The sequence below is a fragment of the Natrix helvetica genome (assembly GCF_964273705.1).
Source record: "Natrix helvetica genome assembly, chromosome: 3".
In the NCBI taxonomy this organism is placed as follows: Eukaryota; Metazoa; Chordata; class Lepidosauria; order Squamata; family Natricidae; genus Natrix; species Natrix helvetica.
The window spans coordinates 44,697,234-44,717,012 of record NC_138549.1 but is presented as its reverse complement, the minus strand read 5'-3'; the positions used below and the strand labels follow the sequence as shown (position 1 = coordinate 44,717,012).

General features: G+C 33.8%; 1 protein-coding gene across 2 annotated transcripts in view; it reads right to left on the bottom strand.

Annotated features, from left to right (window-relative positions):
• Positions 1–19,779, bottom strand: part of WWC3 (WWC family member 3) — an 89,540-nt gene that overhangs the window by 3,495 nt on the left and 66,266 nt on the right. Inside the window, exons 10-21 of one of the 2 annotated variants that reach the window (XM_081946817.1) lie at positions 18,158–18,247; positions 15,785–16,347; positions 10,168–10,288; positions 8,770–8,844; positions 8,001–8,087; positions 7,458–7,650; positions 6,936–7,103; positions 5,871–6,022; positions 4,923–5,079; positions 4,526–4,690; positions 3,515–3,607; positions 1,648–1,878 (exon numbers count right to left, since the gene is read on the bottom strand). In XM_081946817.1, the coding sequence (XP_081802943.1) occupies positions 1,648–1,878; positions 3,515–3,607; positions 4,526–4,690; positions 4,923–5,079; positions 5,871–6,022; positions 6,936–7,103; positions 7,458–7,650; positions 8,001–8,087; positions 8,770–8,844; positions 10,168–10,288; positions 15,785–16,347; positions 18,158–18,247 (2,095 nt within the window). The remainder of the gene's footprint in view (positions 1–1,647; positions 1,879–3,514; positions 3,608–4,525; positions 4,691–4,922; positions 5,080–5,870; positions 6,023–6,935; positions 7,104–7,457; positions 7,651–8,000; positions 8,088–8,769; positions 8,845–10,167; positions 10,289–15,784; positions 16,348–18,157; positions 18,248–19,779) is intronic. The other variant, XM_081946818.1, reaches the window with a different exon arrangement.

The following is a 19,779-nucleotide window of genomic DNA, read 5'->3' as shown; positions in this document are numbered from 1 at the left end:
GATCATGGTTGGTGCACTAGCAGTAAGTTACACAAATATCACATGGAAATTCACTGACAACTGGGGTTTCCTGGAAAATTCCCAAACTATAAACTATGCTTTCCAGGGAAACGCCACCTCATCCAAAACCAGCTTCACTTCAAACCTCAAGTTAAGCTTTTTCCTACCAACAATGCCTCCAATATTTTCTAGATTTATTTACTTATTTAGAGAATTTATATGGTCATCCACTCACTTTCAGGGACTCTGGGCAGCTTACAAAAAATAAAAAAACAATGTACCCCTTTTTATTTTCTATATTTAATGTCAACTTGAAACATGTCAAGATTAGCGGACCTTTAATCATATCTATTTTTTTAGTGGATTATGACATTCAATATTTACTAACTGTTTTCCTATTTCAAAAATGGAGCGATACTTTCTTGCCTCCTGAGTTTTAAGGAAGTAACTCTTCCTCTTTAAGGAAGTAACAGCTGGAAGAAGGGGTGCCATTCAAAGTGATAGCTATCACCTTCATGACATATGGCTGGTTATCTAAGGGACTGGTTATCTTTGACTGTTTCTGCCCATCCTATATGATTGGACAAAATGTGCATGCTTTAGGTCCCATCTACAATAATCTATTGGACAATGTCATCTATTTCAACTTTTCTGCTGCAGTGCCCATTGTTTGGAACAGCATCTCCCCTGCCCCCAAGATCCATCAAGTTCCCACTCTGACAATGTTTAACAAATCTTTGAAACCTGGATTATTACCTAGGCCTTCTTCAGCAATTTGTCTAACAGAGCCATTCCTAATATCAACTTTTCCTAATTTGTTCCTATGGGCCTAAATCTCTATCAGACTTTATATCAATGGAAAATTCAATGTTTCACTCTTTTTTTTGCCAGTGGATCTGTTACAACTAAAATTATACTCACTGTTAAAGCTATATTTAAGATATGAAATTGCATGAAAGTACTAGTAAAAAACTCCTCTTCCCACAAAGCAATGTAACACAAATTCAGCTATCCTATAATCATTTTGATACAAATCTCTATTTAGGATTTTAGGATATAGATCTGAAACGTATACATTACTAGATGTAAATCCACCCTCTCAAACATAAAGACTATCTTATATTATCTGAAAAGAATTATGAATCCAAATAGATTTCTAAATAGCTCCACATATTTTTAAAAACATCTTTAAACATTAAAAATCTGATAAAAACAGATTTTTATCAGACCATTTCAATGTAAGTGCTCATGTAGTTTGACACTGGTTTTATTTTCTACTTCTTTGTAAATGCAGAAGCAGTTTTCTACATACTCCAAGGATGGTTTGTTTTTTAATCTTATTCTGGAGTGTTCCATACCAGTAGACTTAGCAACAGATGTGAATGACTGAGAAAGAGAAGAGAATGCCCTATTTTATATTTTGAGGAAGGAGGGGATATCTAAATAAACTTCTTCCAGAAGTAAAAATCTGCCTAAACAAGTTAAGTCCTATTTTTCCCTTGCTTGATACAATAGCATTACTATATTTGCTCTTCAATAATTTATTAAATATTTATAGAAATTAAACATTACAAATCTGATTTCTGTATCTCATTGCTATATGAACAATGAAAACAAGCTGTACTAAATGTTCAGATGATTCCATACCTGCCTTTCTGCTTCCTTCAGCAAATTTCGGAATCGTTCATCACGAATGACCCAGTGAGGCAGATCAGTTTGACCACTAAGCTGGGCATCCTCCAGACGCTGCCGCAATTCTCTTAGAATAGATAATTCCTCATTTAAGTGCCTCTGCCTTGTTCTTGATGCCTGAAGATCCAGCTCCAGGTCTAGGGAAGTCCTTTCCATAAGATCAGCCAAAGATGATCTACATGAATGCTACAATAATATAAAAATTATGGCAATGCCTCTAACCATCTTAGAAAAAACTATAAGGCTCTAAACTATTTCACAGGTATACAACTGTTCCAAAATGGTGAGCAAAAATAATAGGAGAAAATTGATTCAGTTAGGTTCAGTCAGAAATTGGTCCACCATAGGTTAAATGGAATAACTTTAAACCACATATACACAGTTAGGAGCTGGCACATATTCTCTTCACCATGTCTTACATTAAGAATTTTTTCCTTTCCTTCTTAGTTTAATTTTATACTTACATTTCCACTGATATAATCCCAATTAAAGCAAACAGGAATTTATCATGAACTTGCTGGATTAAATTTCAAGAAAGGTTGAAGCAGTGGAAGAAAGCTCCTCTTTACTCGGGACAAATGAAAATTTCAGAAAAACTAAAATATGATATTTTACAAATATAAAGTCACTGCATTATTTCATTTGTTCATAAAATATGTCTAATGTATACAATTGATAAATTAAACCTTATCATAATTTTAAAGTTTCATACATGTTATTAAACTTATTTTTTTAATTTTTTTTACTTCAAGTTGATACACTTTAAGAAATGAAGCATTTTTAAAGTCTGCTTTTTATGAGAAATCAGCATACAACTGTTTTAAAAACAGTTTATCTATGTTATAGTATAAACATATGGAAAATGAACCAAGGTTCAAAGTACATAATATTACATGGTACAGAGTATTACAGAAATTTTCCATTTTATTTTTTAATCTGTGGTAGTATCTACTGTCAGGTTTAGCTTCTATTTATCCTTATTTTAAATTTTATTGTGCCTTATAAAAACTGAATTTTTATCTCTCATGTCTACCTATTCCTGTGTGACTTCTAATTTGGTATAAGTATTTATTCTTAACCATTTTATGCACTATTTAAAAAAGTATTAGGAAATATTTTCTACTATTATTCCATAATTTTTCAGAAAACAAAATAAAATAGGGGAAAAAACCACAATCCTTTGTAGCTCTACTTGTAACCCATATTTCAAATGGATGCATGGATGGATAAAATTTTATTTCTGATTGCTTATATTTGACATAATGTTTATCATCAGCCTTCCTTAACTTGTAACTCCTCTCTGTGTATCCAGTATGGCAGTTAAGCATTCTCACTGGGCATACAAGCAATATTTCTTTGGCTTGCAAACTGCAAAATGAATTTGCAAAAAACACTGATCTTATCAAAAATATTAAAGCATGGATTGCTGTTCTTCAATTGTGGTTTTATGTAAGACTTGTCTTCCTCAGCCTAATGTCCAAGCTAGCTTCTGTATGCAGCTAACAAAGAGACTTTTTGAATCTTCTTGATACCAATATTAATCAAGACATTGTCTAGCTACTGAACATATATTTAAATAATTAACTCAATAAAAAGATATGGCTATCATCTGGCCTTCTTTTAACAATGACAGGGTAATTTACACAAAGTAATGAAGTCTAATCAAATATATAATTAAAATGTTACAGTATCAACAATAAAGAAGTTATATGCGACAAATAAAACACAGCAACAAATAATGAACAATCTTATTGCAAGTCTTTATGATTAAATATATGAGCATAATCTATAACATTTATTATAAGATCACACTATTAAATACCTGCTTATAACGCAGTGTACGCCTTTCCAAAGTATTCCGTATAAAAGGTGACTTTCTTTGCAAAGTGGAACTGTCGCTATCACTACGATATAGCTGAAAGAAAGATGTGAAACACCGATTATAGTCAATCTTAATACAATTCAAAGTTTAAAAACAGTAATTTTATTATCGTTATCTACATTAATTTGAAATGACTTCCTTTAAATAATATGATGCAAATTTTAGTTTTATCATTTTTGTATTGTCTAGCATTGATTCATCAATAGCAAGAACGAAAAAATAAATATTATTTTCAAAAAACAAATTAAAAATCAATGAAATAATTGAACTGGAAATGGGTGCAATTCTGCCCCATCTATATTTTTGCTTAGCTGCAGGAACCCCTTTCTCTGATCAGCTGAGGAAAATGACTTTTGTCCTATAGGTGTGGTGCAAATAAGTAATGATATTTTTAGAAGCAGACTGCAGTAACTTTCCCATGAAAAATTTCATCAGCAAAGTAATCATACTGTAAGATATAAGCAATGCTTATGACAACAGTGAAAATCCTCAGAAGGAAGAATACAAACAGTTGGGAAAATATAGGCAAAAATTACCTGTAATGAATGCAACCTGTGCTATGGGTTAATACTTAATACATAATACTTGTTAACTAAATTATGTTTTGCACTTTGGAAGATCGTGCTTTGTGTAAAAAACCCACTGTCTAATATAAAACAATCCGGGTTTTGACAAATTTGCAATGGCATTGTCCTTCACCATTCTGGTTAGAGCTGATATGAGCTGGAATGCACAAGCATGAAGAGGATAGCAAACTCTATACACTGACTTGTTCAAAGAGATTTCAAAGAGATTATCCAGAGATTGCATTGTACATATACAGTCTACAAAAGCTTTTGTAGATAGCTTGGCTTGCATTAATTAATGGGGAAAAGTTCCTGAAAATATGTATTCTGCTGATAGAATTATTTAGCATTCCAAATGACTTTTGCTATGAAATTTTCTACTCACTCGGCAAATATATTGACTTCGTGCACCAGGTGTAAATGTCTGTGAGCGAACAATAGTATTATTACGAACAAATGCAGAACCACGGGAGCGACGGCCTAGTCTGTTTTTATGAGGCAAAACCATTTCTTCAGGAAAAAGATCTTCTGTATTAGTCTCCTTGTCCACCTATAGTAACAATCAAAATCTTAATATGTTTGTTCACAAAGAAAGCACAAGTATTTTAGGGAGTAATTTTAAAGTAATTAATCCATTACTATACCCCTACTTATAATAAAAATCAAATTGATAGTACTTTCTTTCCTAAAAAGAAGAAAATAAGCATTCATGATTTAAATAAAAAATCCAGACCAAGTCCCATAAAGATGTAGGAAAAATTATAACAGTTATATTTACTTGCCTTTAAAGTTGGAGCCGGAATTTTTCCAGAAATACACTGATTTGTTTGAGAGGCAAAAATAGGAATCTGCAATGATTCACCACAATAGGAGTCCAAGTGATAACTGGACTGCATACAATTACTACATCCACTATCAACAGATTCTGCTTGCCAGCTTCTGCAGAGGAAATATTTTAAACAGTTTTATTGATTATTTGATTTATTTTATGAAATTCAGTAACTGATGACCTAAATGAGCAATAGGTAACTTAGAGAAAATCAGAACAGTCAAACCATTTAAAATCAGCCACCAAGGGGTAAGAAATTCTTGTACTTATATATAAGAGAAAATAAGATTTATATATTGGATAATAAACTAAACCAGTCAATTGGAGGCAGACAATGTAAGCCTTTCCTAGGAAGATATTCAAGAGATGGCCATCATAATTGAAAAGGTCTTATATTGTAATCACAGCCTTAATATACCTGGCAGAGCAGGTCAGACAGGTTGATTTCTATATAGTTCTAACAAATATGCAATCTTTGTTTCTAGATTCCTCAGATATGAAATCAAAATCAATAAGATGCGTTCTTTATGTTTACGTATTTATTGCTTACATATGTATTTTTCAAATGTATAACATGCCATTTATTCTATATTTAAAATTACAATTTTGTTCAAACATACATGAATTCATGATGGCTCAGAAAAGAATATGGATTTGTGTACTCCTTAAGTTCAACACAAAGGCTAAAACATTTTAAATCTGTTTCAGCTACAAATGCTTAAGATACTTCCTACAATAAAGAGGGAAAAGTCATGCTAGGATTAATTGTATATATTTAGGATTCATGTCAAAATATCAAGCATCAGAAATGGAATCAGCTTTAGGAAACTAGAGATGGACATATGTGGCTATCCAATGTCTGCACATTCTTATTGTATGTGTTCTTCACAATAAAAGGTACCTCTCTGACACAGCTTCTCCTTGATCTTCTTTCTGCTCCATCTGTTGTATTTCCTCTTCTGTGTACTCCAGTTTTACTCTCTCTTCTGCAAGCTCTCTCTCCACAGCTTCCAGTTGAGCTGTGGTCCTAGCTAAAAGAACAGTCACAGCATCCTAAAGAAGAAAGGACAGTTCAGATTGAATTATTCCCATTTAATTTATATGTGAGCTGGAATTAATGTTTTCAAAACATAATAACAATGACCGAGTTCATATGTGCCACAAGGGTCGTAAATCAGTAAATATGCAATATATTCTACACTTTGGGAAATTCTCATAAGTAAAGGGTGCCATTTCATTCTGAATTCCAAAAGGTATCTCTCTCTGCTGTATTTTTTTGTTGCCCTACACTGTTTCCAGAACAGGCTATATTTTCTTAAATTCAGATCTCAAATATAGCATGTAGAATGATTCATACACTTCAAAATAACCTAAACATGACCAGAAAATTCAAAATGGATGCATAGACAGAACATAATCACACTTGTAGCATGACCAGAAGATCAATGCAATTAAACAGTTCCAGTGATAATAAAGAAATTTCACCAATGCAACCTTTTGTCAATAGCCTCATTTATCTTTTCAGACATATCTTCCTTTAGTACAGTGCTTCTCAAATAGTGGGGCGGGCCCCCCAGGGGGGGCGCGAGGCTCCGTAAAGGGGGGCTCAGCTCAAATTATTTTATATATTTTTGTTTTGCAGGTTAAAGTTTTTTTTAATATTGTGTTAAATCCTGTGCTCCTTTAAATCTTTTCTGCTACAGTTAATAAAGCTATTCTTTGTTGTAAATTGATCCACATTTCTTTCTTTCTTTATTCTCTTATACGTTAATAAGGATACAGTGTTATGCAGAGGTGTACTTATAACAATTTTATAGACAAATGATACTATTTACAGTCGCGTGGGGGGCGCGAAATGTTTTCTTCTTCCTAGGGGGGGCATGACAGAAAATAATTGAGAAGCACTGCTTTAGTATCAAGTATCACATAAACATAGAAACATAAGAAAAATTATATATGACTATACCATTTTCATTATATTTTTATTTTCAACAGAATGAGAAGCACTTTCTTCACGCTTAGGTTGTTCTTTTTTTTGTTCACATTCTGAACCAATGAAGGTCTGAACAGGATACCAGCAAAGCTGCATCTCACTAGCACTCTCATAGTTAGCTAGGCTGATCTGAGCAATGCCCTGTGAACATAATGCAAAATGTGTCAATGTATCATAGAAAACATTTCTATTACAAAACGATTTCTTTTAATTAAAAAACATTTACCGTCAGTATTTAAGGAATACTTAGTCACATTCTGTGTGAGTAGCCTCATTGCCTAACATTTCTCTAGAGATGATATTTCACATCTAATTCTAATAAATTAGCTTTGGTTTTTCACTTGTTGATAGGGATATGTAAAACATTTTCAGTGTAAAATGTTTCCAGCTCCAAAAGAAAAGAAAAAATCTGTGTTAAGTTTGAAACCTTTGCTTCAACCCTGAAATGGGTTTTTCTGACCATTCTGGAACATTTCATGGAAAGGAATCCCTTACCAATAATTCTTCTTGTTGGTGCTGGCCAAGTGAACAAATGTAAAGTTGCAGCGCTTTGAGTTTTAAGATATTTGATTGTACAGGAATCTGAAAGACTTCATTAAATATTAACGAAGCCTGGAATTCCAAAGCCTTAGAGCAATATGTGGTTGTTGTGCCTGACTCAACAGATGGTAAGTATATTCTCACATGTCTGGAAAAAAAAGGAAAAACTCCTATATAGTAGAAGTATCAATAAAATATATGAAATATATATAAATACGTTTTCTTTTTATCTTTTAAAATGATCATTACAGCATTGCACTGAAAAGACCTGTAATTCTTTTGCATGTGCTAAAGCATAATATTTGGTAATCAATATGATACAAATGCTGGCAATTCTGGATGCCTAGAAGTAGTCCTCGACTTATGACCACAATTTGGACCAGAATTTCTGTTGCTAAGAAATGCAATTGTCACTTGATGGTGCATAATTAATCACATATCTTGACATTTGATAGGATTAAAAAGACAGTGTTAGAATCATGTACAATCTCAACGTACATTTTACAGCCTTCTTTCATGGCAAAGCCAGTAAAATTCTTCAGCTGCAACACATGGACAAGGAGACACTCACTTCCACTGTCATGCCTGAAAAGCAAGGTAACTGTTAACTCTATTCTCAAACATACAAGCCATAAAGATTTATATAAGGCCTATTTTTGTTTTTATATAACTGATATATCATATATTTATAATGAATCATATTGCTTTAATGACAGCATTGTATTACAATATAAACTTTAAAATAGCAACAACTTAAAATTACTAATTTAATTTAAAATGCCTCTTCATTTTAGCAGACGTAGCAGAACTTATAAGCAATTCTAGTCAGTCTCACAAATCCAGGGAACTGATTAATTTGGCCATTTAAAGATAATATTTATGTGATAAACCATAAAATAAACCATATTCTGGGCTAGTTGGGGATTTTCTTTTAGCCCCATACTTTTTTTTGCATAAATTAAAGTAGCAATGATAAGATAGCCCAGAAGATGTACATTCACTACTCACAAATGTTCTTAAATGTTAATTTTATTTAACATTTAGGGAATTTATATTGCCGCCTATTCACACGTGGCAACTCAAGGAGGCTTACAGAATATAAAACCTCATATAAAAACAATGAAACTAATAATATAAGAGTCATATAATAAATATAATAAAATCATATATAATATGATATAATACAATATAATATGATTATAATAATATATTAAAATGTTGTCTGTTTTGTCATATAATTAGTACTGACCAAGGCAGATATACTCACAGAAATCCAACCTGCATTTTGGGCTCTTCATTAGTGACACCATCACTATAAAGTGACTCTTCAACATCTTCATTTCTATATAAGAATTTTAAAAATTAATAACTTATTGCTACAGTAGTACTCTGTCATCATATAATATTATAATAATAATACCATACTACTACTACTGTATAATACTACAATATTACTAGCTAATAAGTACAAAAAAACCCTTCTTCTGCTTTCTATATTATATGACAAACATTAGTCAAACTCAAATCTTAAAGACATTGTTGAAGTCTATGGCATAAGTCCACATGTGATTAACCTAATATCTAAACTTTATTTACTGGCAACTACCATATATGGTTATTTTGCAAAAAAACAAAACAAAATTAGTATGTTGATGCCCAGATATACAAGACAAACATCAAAAATAATTTTAAACATTGAGGCATGTGCTATTCCCACTTTTAAATAGATACAGTAGAAAAGCCTAGGGATGTGGTGGCTCAGTGACTAAGCCTGTCGAATAGAAGGTTGGCAGTTTGGCAGTTCAAATCCCTAGTGCCGCATAATGGAGTGAGCTCCCATTACTTGCCCCAGCTTCTGCCAAACTAGCAATTCGAAAGCATGTAAAAATGCAAGTAGAAAAATAGGAACCACCTTTGGTGGGAAGGTATCAGTGTTCTGTGTGCCTTTGGCATTTAGTCATGCCAGCTACATGACCACAGAGACGTCTTTGGACAACACTGGCTCTTCGGCTTTGAAACTGAGATGAATACCACCCCTTAGAGTCGGGAATGACTAGCACATATGTGCAATCGGAACCTTTACCTTACAAAAGGTTAAGCTTCTTTAACATCCTCAAGTCCTCTTCAAAAGATTAGATTTTCTATTCAAAGCAAAGTTGCTTATATTTATGTACTAATATGTAGTGGTCTATTATAACTAAATTTTGTTATAAAGTTTTAGTGCTAGAGCACTAAAGCATTGCCAGACAAAAGTACAAGGATCCAATATTATTAAAATTTCAGTAGACCCAACACAATGTTTCCTTCCCTCTCATAAAGTGGCAGCTCTTCATTTTTAGTTGCTATTCTTTTCTTTTCCTTTTAATTCTTTTTTTTTGTTTAATTTCTACTCATTTAAAAAAAAATATTTTAAAAATAAATTTCCAAATGCCTCTTAACTAATATTAAAAGAGAAGAGTTTGTATTTCTATGTAGTTACAATGCTCAGTAAACAATCAAAAAAAGTTTAAGAACTAAATTTTAAAAAACTACTTTGTTAAAAGATTTTATTTGCCATTAGTCTTATCCAGTAGAAGATAAAAAGATCTTCATCAAGTATTTTCGAGGGGAATTTTTAAGGGGAATTAAATATAATTCCGTTTTACACATATTTGTACAACCTGACCTTTTGCTTAAAGCTTCAAATACGCCACTGTCACTAGCCAGTGAATAATTGGACAGACATGCTGAGACTCGCCTGGATCTCCTTTCCAATCTTCTAGTACTATCTTCACGTAACGTCACAGCTACAACATGGAAAAGAGTAAAGATAAGTTACACTGAAGGTTTATTTATTGGATTTATCCTCTCCTTTTCATTTGTAAAGCATAAATAAAGGCAGAATACATAATACTCCCTCTTCCTATTTCCTCTTCATCAACAGTATTTTGAGTTGAGTTGGGCTGTAAGACAATGTCCAGTGACAGTGACCACCCCAAGTAACTAAGCCAATTTCCAGTCTAAGGGAAGACTCAAACTATTTCTACATCTGTGAACAAAAAACCCATCAATCTATCCAGTTTACTAATACAAATATATTAAATGTGACTTATGTGTATTGAAATCTTAACACACACTTAAATTTACATCTGAATACTTTTAATTGAGTCTTGAGCACATGCTTGCAGGACTACCCATACAATTCACTCCAAATTAAAAAGATAATACATATTGCTAAAGCAAAACTTAAGGAAAGTATTTATAAACTATTAACAATTTAACATGAGCATAGTTCACTAGTATATAGAAAATCATTCGGTGCATTCAGATTATATAAACTATCCAACACCTATTCACAATCCTTTATGATTCTCTTTATGATTGTTAACAAATTGATTAATGCTAATTGTGTTATTGGCCTATGACTTCTCCCTTCACTAACGAGAGAAACACATCTAGAATAACCCATGTCTTGTCTTACATTTATATTCAGGTTGGCAATGAAAGGAAATCAGAACAAACAGCACAATAATGTTTCAGTCAATGACCAAGAACATATGACACAAGGACCCTTAAGCAAGCAACTAATGCAAATTATATAGGTGCAGCATTAAGAGGAGCCAACAAGTGAAATCAAACACCAAAAGTATGACTCTCATATAATTTGAAAGTAATTATGTGCATTTGTTTCAATTCAATTATAATTATATCAAGTGTTTTCTTAAAGCTATCTACCTATGCCTGTTTTTAATGAGATAATCATGTCAATTATCATTTTAAATATTTTCATGGTGAATTATTTTGTCGAAAGTTGCATGAAAATAATTATTTTTAAGATCAGTAACAAAACAAACAGTAAGCAAACTTTTGATATATTGCACAATGTAAATAAAGAAAACATGTCATTTTATTCTTTAGGATTTTAACTTTCTAGTCTAGCCTACAGTTCTTCTAGTCAAACTGAACCCTGCCAGTTTCCCATCTTGGCAAAGCCAGCTACTGTTGCCAGGAATATATTAATATGGAGTTTATTTCTGTAAATAAATTATGTTTAATTACTTTCTATTATAGCTATAAATTATATATATCATTATTTCAGATTGCTAGTCTTTTAAATGTAAGATTTTATTTATCTTATTGCAAGAAAGTTTAAATATTTGAGATAATTTTGCAATACAATTTTACTTATTTTCTTGCCATACAAAATGTTTATGTCTATTTTCAGTTTTTAAAAAGAGGATGCTCTTAACACAGAATCAAATTCTATAATTGTGATATTCTGATATTTGTCCAGGTCAGTGGTTCTCAACCTTCCCAATGCCATGACCCTTTAATACAGTTCCTCATGTTGTGGTGACCCCCAATCATAAAACTATTTTCGTTGCTACTTCATAACTGTAATTTTGCAATTTTCCAATGGTCTTAGGTGACCCCTGTGAAAGGGTCGTTCGACACACAAAGGCGTCGCGACCCACAGGTTGAGAACCGCTGGTCTAGGTTAAAGTATTGAAGAAAATAATATTGCTATCTTGTTTCAATTTTGTAACACTGTAGTTGCAGGTCAAGACATGCCTCCTACTCAAAAGACAGAAACAAATTTTCACTGAGGAGTTTGTCATATTGTGCAGTAACTGTCTTCTCACTTTTAAATATTTTATTGACTCTTAAAAGAAGCTTCTTTTTAAAACATTAAAATTAAAACAATACTTCTTTGAAATGATCTTTATTCTGTGTGACAACATTGGTAAATTAATGGAGTAATATTATTCTGTGCTTGATTTTCAGTTTGCTTTCACAGTTCCCAATCTAGTTTACAGTTTGGGGTTTAACTGAGAGTTTTGCATCCAAGAACCAAGCCTAAATATTTTAGCTTCTTGTGATCAACTAGCATTGGCTAAATGCTAGCCATCTGATCTGGTATATAGGAGATGGCAGCTGAAGTTTGAAATTGTAACATAGTTAATATTAAATAACTGAACATGTAGCTAATATCAGATGGTGAAGTAGAAATGCAAGGAATTAGAATTCCACATTTTTGTTCAGCTGATGCTTTTGTGCTAGGTATTAGCACTTAGGTAGACATTGTATACCTACATATTTAAGATCCTTAAACACAATAATGATTAATACTAGCTATAACTATTAACCAATATGGCTAGGAACCAAGATTTTTCAAATAAAATCATAAAAAATATTTTGGTCTTTAAACATGCAGAACAAAACCCAAACTCTACAAATGCACATGAGCTTTACAGGCAGAAAGAAAAGAGTAAATCTAGAATCACTTACAGCATTTTTTTCTGTTGTGCCACATGAGGAACAAAATAAAGGAATAATTTAAGTGAAAAGTGGAACCAGTTTGTCAAATCTGACATTTTTATTTTAACCCCACCCCCCACCCCCATATATAATGTTCTTTGTATATCTTTATTCTTTATCTCAAATATTCTACAAATAATAAATGAAGCACCTAAACTTTATTGCTTTACTCAAAATGTACAATAATATGTTTATTTTCTGAAAAAGAAGAACCAATTGTTTAATGGAACCATTTTGTTAACCTAAGAGTGCAGATTTATGGCATCTTACATTCAGTTTTGCAACCAAAATTGTATTTCTGTCACATTTAAAATATATGACAAAATTATTAAAAATAAAAAGGAATATGAATTTGTACTAATAATTATTATTTCCTTTTACACTGAGCAGAGAAATACAAACAGGTAGCATTAGTGAAGGTTTGGATACTCATATCTCTGTAAATCAAAAACAGATCAAGTGAATTATTCCAGAAAATGAGCATATTTCATGGTACTCAAACACTAGATGGCAGCTATTTATACCCTTTAAATATTTAAAAACAACAGTGCTGTTCATTTATTTCCCTAACCTCTAAACATTAAAACTAGCAAAATGGGAAATAGAAAATAGAAATGCTTAAGCAATTCAATCATATGGGTATAAAGCAGATAAATCTATATATTTAATTTTTAAAAAATGATCTTACACGGACCCAAGGTAAATAGCAATTATGCTAGCTAATAACATTGAAAAATTACATTCTATATTACAATGGAGCAAAAATTGTAAAAATTGTACTAAAATGCATGTTATGGAAATTATTGGCCAGTTTATAGCAGAAGAGGGTGAGGGGAAGAGAAGTACTTTTCCTTCAAACTATACTCCCCACTCGAATGGGGAAAAAAATAAAAATAAGCAATCTATTTACAAAGCACAACCAAAGCAATTAGAACAGTGGCATTACTTGAAACCACAACACCTTTCATTGGAGTTGAAATAAATATATAATGTTGTTCCATCCACTAGAGTTGGAGTTTTGAAAACTATCTAGAAACTCAATTCAGAACGTTGTGGCCCATGTTTTAACTGGCTTGAAGCATATTATATCAATATCACAGGCTCTGTACCGGTTACTGGTTCAATTCTGAAGAGTTTAAAATCCTGATATTAACCTATAAAGGCTTTCACAATTTGGAACCTGAATATCGAGAAAATTGCCTCTTCTGTTCCAGCCAGTTAAGAGTATAGAAATATTGTCCCCCTTTTTTCTGAGGATCAAGGAAGCCAAAGCTAGAATGTGCTGCTTCGCAACAGTGCTGACACTATGGAATGGGCCCTGTCCACAGTAATTTTTAGGAAATGATTAAAAATGGAACATTTCAAATAATTTCCCGTGCTTCTTGTTTCTTGCATCTTTACTATTACTCTTTCTACCGTGTTTCCCCGAAAATACGATATGTCCTGATAATAAGGCCATGCCACATTTTTCTGGTGGGCAAAAATATAAGCCCTCCCCCGCAAATAAACCCCCTGGACAATCCCCCACTTCCGACCAGGCAGAGCGCCGCTCACCAACCTAGCGGTATCCTGAAGGTGCCAAGCCGTGGGAACCAGGGGAAGGCAACGGTGATTGCGTTGCTTGGTGCCTTCAGGATACCGCTAGGTTGGTGAGCAGCGCTGTGCCCAGCTGAAGAGTGGGGTTGCCGGGCAGCTGCTCTCTTGCGAGCGGACTCCCAAAAAGGTGGGCACAGCAGCCACACGGCAAAGCTCCTTTCCAGCCGGGCACAGTGCCATTCACTGACCTAGGGGTATTGCCAAGCCGCGTGAGCGCCTGTTTGCCACCGCCCGGCTCTCGTGGCTTGGCGCCTTTGAAATGCCAGTGAATGGCACTCTGCACTGCTGGAGAAGGGGGTTGCGCGAGCGGCTGTTCCGCTCCCGCTCGCGCACATCCCAGCCTCACAATGCCCTGGCCCAGCTCTCCCTGCAGAGCTAGGGCACCTCCGCTGCTGCCATTGCCATACCAGCATGGCTTTTTCGGGAGCTTCTAAACTGAGTCTTCCGGCAGTGGCTGCTCTGGGCATACGCTCTATGGTTGTGGCATGGGTGTTGGCAGAGCGTACAACCATAGAGCAATTCACTGGCATTTCAAAGGCGCCAAGCTGCGGGCGGCGGCAAACAGGCGCTGACGCAGCTTGGCGATACACCTAGGTCAGTGAATGGCGCTGTGCCCGGCTGGAAAGGGGGTTTGCCAGGTGGCTGCTCATGAGCGTGGTCACTTCTTGGCTGTTGTGTTGTGCTTCTGCAACAGCGCAACACAGCCATTCGCCCATGTGGCTGTGCCCGGCTCTTTGGAAGCCCGCTCGCAAGAGAGCAGCCACCCAGCAACCCCAAAACAATAAACCTTCCCTCATACTAAGGCCCAAACCATATTTTGTGTGTCAAAAGAAAATAAGACCCTGTCTTATTTTTGGGAAACACGGTATTTGGTTTTGCAATTTGAATTGTACATTGTTTTTACACTGCTATTGTTGTATTATTATTATTATTATGTAAATTGAGTGATTGTGGTGTTAAAACCTGAATGAATGAATGAACAAATGTCTTTTTTAGATTCAGAACACTGCAAATTAGTTTCAAAGGACAAATGTTTTATTCATTTCAAATTACAATTAACTTGTCCTATAATTTCAACAGGACTTAAATAATTTCATTCTTTTTGTTTCAGAAATAGATAGGAAGGAGTTTAGAATATGAACACAAATGAAAAGTTAAAATGTGTAACAAGCCACCAAAACATTTTATTTCTTAAATTCCTTCTATTAAAACTTACTATAATCATCTAAATTTTACTTAACTGAAACACAGGTATGCTAACTGTTCACCATTTCATTCAGCCTTTTTCCACCAAAGCAAAACTTAGGTATACTATGTGACATTGAACCTATATTCATTGTTTTATTGATATCTGAAAACAAAATATAAATGGCTAAAAATTAACTTACCACCAGAATTTTGAATATTGATAATTTGCAGCCCTGCTTCATTTCTTGTGGAATATTCATTAGCCTTAAATGCCACAATTTCTTGTCCTTTGTCTTCACCCAAAACAGAGCCCTGAGCTCGAAGTACTTCTGATGCACCTGTGTATGTTACTTCTTCATACCCTTCTGACTTATGGACTAATGGAGAATCCCGAGAAGCGGATTGGAAGGGAGTGTCCAGGGGAGAACTTGGAGGTGATAGTGAAGAAAGAGATGATCTTGATGACAATGATGCCAAAGACAGAGGAGTATCTAAAGATCTTCGTTGTTTACTGCTAACTGGGGATCCAATAGACTCATGATACTGTACATCTTTGTTATGAGAATCAACTGAAACTGGATCATATCGCATATGATGACTATATTCAACCGCAATATCACACTTATCATACTGAGGGAGACCATAGATGTCTGTGAAACTAACTGAACTCAGGGAGCCTCTGCTGGATGCCAATGACCCACGGCTGGATGCCAATGATCCTCGACTGCTTCCAGAAGATATTGTCAAAGAACTGGCAGATAAACTGGAATATAACAGACATATGTAGTAAGTGTGCATTCACAAATGTAGATTCAAAAATTTTCCTCTTCATTAGCTGAAACAATAATCAAGATATACTCCTATATGCAGGCTTTGCAGATAAAAACTCCATCATTTTCCTTTGTCATATTGTCATTCCCCAGTCACGTTCCCAATTCTGAGAGCTGAAGTCCACTCATCTTAAAGTTGCTAAGGCTGAGAAACAATATTCTATTACTTTATACACAATAATATTTAATATATGTGCAAGATGTGGATCAAATTTCTACTTAAGCAAACACTTACCATAGCTCTTGTGGAATGATTCCAAATATCAGGTGGTAAATTTGTATACAGGTAAGAAGGTAATACAGTTAAACAACTCAATGGAGAAATATTAAGAAGGAGGAGGACTATTTCTTTCATAGCAAGTAAGCAATTATTGACACAGGAGAAAGTGTTCATTATGATCAGTGTAGAAGACAGAACATATAATAATTTGTAAATGATCTAAGAGAATTTGAATAGAGCCCTTTCGATCTGGAAAGTATCACACTTTAGCAGCCAATATGATTCTGAAAATATGGCTCTGAGGCAATAAACCCTTGCCTGGAAAAAACATTAAAACCCGGAAATGAATAAATGAATGAAGTTTAAAAAACATTAATAGATTTTTTTTTTAAAAGAAAGCTAGGCAACCATCGAGAAATTATGATCTGAAAGGATTATAGCCAAGCATACTTCCATGAAATGCTGAAGAAGCTTATATCCATGGAAAGCTCGCAAGGCTTGTTTTGAAAACTGTTCCCAGAATCTAAAGACCACAGCTACTTCTACAATTTAGGGAAGGGAGTTTATGTATTTCCTTATGCTAGTACACTAGGTAAATTTTCACAATTTAAAGTCTAGATAAATTAAAAATAATTATCAAATAATAAATGAACACCTAGCAAAAAGCAGATATAAAATAACTGGAAGGAATAAGCTATTAAACAGGTTAGAGCAGTAAATTGGGAGATAAAAAGAAACCAATGTAACAAAAAGCAACATTTAGTTCTATTTTGTGGGATGTAGGAATACTTGAACAATCATAATACTTAGATCCTACAGAGGCTTCATAAGTAAAAATCTACTGTGAGATAGTACAATGTCTTTTTTCATTTTTATGATCTGCCCCTTCAACATATACAGGTAGTCCTCGACTTACAATAGTTCATTTAGTGACCATTCAAAGTTTCAACAGCAATGAAAAATGTGACTTATGGTTGCTTTTCATAGTTACCACCTTTGCAGCATACCCATGATCATGGGATTAAAATTCAGATGCTTGGCAATTGGTTCATATTTATGACCTCTTCTAGTCCCAGGATGATGTGATCACCGTTTGCGACCTTCTGACAAGCAAAGTCAAGGGGGAAGCCAGATTCACTTAACAATTAGGTTACTAATTTATCAACTGCAGTGATTCACTTAATAACTGTGGCAAGAAAAATTGTAAAATGGGGCAAAATTCACTTAATGTCTCACTTAATAACATAAATTTTGGGATCAATTTTGGTCATAGGTCGAGGACTACCTGAACATATTAAACTAACAAAAGTATTTTATTTCCATTGAAATTCAAGAGGGCCAACAAGTTAAGATTAGGGAGATAATATGATACAACAAGTACAATATGACACAACAGATAATTCTACACTCCATACTGCCAGGGAAAATCAAAGTATTTTTTTAGAAACAATGAGAATTAATTATATTCGTCGATTCTTATTATTTCCTTCTAATATGCCAGTTAATTTCTCTAATATACTAACCTTTTCAATTGTGAGCATAAATAAGAACTTAAACGAGTTGCTTCTTCCAACTGCATAAGCAAACAATTCTTCTTCTCTTGTAAGAGTATCCTAAAATAAAGCAATTTTTTTCCTTACTATAATTATTACATAATGTACCTTATTTGGAAAACTATATAGCAGAGAATTGACTTAGGCTTTTGTAGATGGAATCCTAATTTCAAATGTTTACATACTCTGTGTGCAGACATGTATTATTATTATTGTTATTATTATATTATTTATTATTATTATTATTATTATTATTATTATTATTATTATAATTATTAGTATTATTAGTATTATTAGTATTATTATTAGTAGTAATAGTAGTAGTATCATCATCATCATAGCTGGTCACACAGCCAGCCAGATGTTTAGACTGGATTTGACATTTTTATCCACATTATTAAGCCTTTCCCAAGGACCTGGGATAGTCAGATGTTGTTTGATGGTGTTAAAGTCATCGTTGCAGAATGTAAGCTGTTTATAAAGCTACCTTTCGCAACTGACTGATGGCAATGTTCTCAATGCTGGCGGTGTTCAAGTGGTGCTCCAGATGTTTTGGTATTACCTAGTATTATTGTACTGTCTTTGCTTTCTTTTCCAACATTCATTCTACTTCTAATAGCAGGTATTTGTATTTTGTTATTTTCTCCAGTTCTTTCTCTTCTATTTTGGTATTTCAAGGTACTGCAAGGTCTATTATCCAGATTTTTTGTCTTGTTATTTACAATGGTTAAGCCTGGTAGTTGTGTGGCAGATTTGTCTGTTTTAAACCTGACGTGCAAGAGCACTTTAGCTTGTACATTTTTTATTACTTTCTCTCTTTTGTGATCCCACTAGTTCTTACCTGCAGAGAAGTGGTACTTCTCACAGATATTCCAATGTGCATTGTTGCTACTTTATCATGCTGTTGTTTGTAATCAGTCTTGTACATTCTTCTTGCAACAGCTAAAACTAGATGGTCCACTATATCTTCACCTTCTTTGCAAAGGCAGCATTTCCTATCTTTTTGATTATGGCTTTGTATGTGTTTGTTGTTGTTGTTAAAGAATGGTCTTGTACAACCAGAATTAGCCCCTCTGCCTCTTTCTTTAACATTCATTGCCTCCTTGCCTCCTTTCATATTCTTCATTTGGTCTTTATAGGTAAGCCAGTTTGGTCTCTCCAGTATTCAGTAAGCCTTCATAGTATACTAACTTTAGTGCAATGTCTTCGCTGTTCTTTAGATATTTTTCCAATGCCTTTCTTCTTCTTCTTTAAGTATCTGGTGTAATTGCAAAATTCCATGTCCATTTATGATCTTTGCCAAATACAGTCTGTCAACATTGCTATATGGGTGAAGGACATGATTCACTGTCATTATTTCTCTAATCTTCCTATCCAGGACTTCTAATTGAGCTGTGTATCTAATGATTGGAATTGCCTAGGTGTTAATATTGCATTGCCAATACACTGCAGTGTGTGAAATACAGTTAGATTAAAGAATGATTATTATGTACTACAACTGAAATATATTACATCACAAGAACATACAGGAGGGTAGAGCAAGGATTGCCCCAAAGATCTCTTTACTATAGGTTTTGGCAAGCAGGACAATA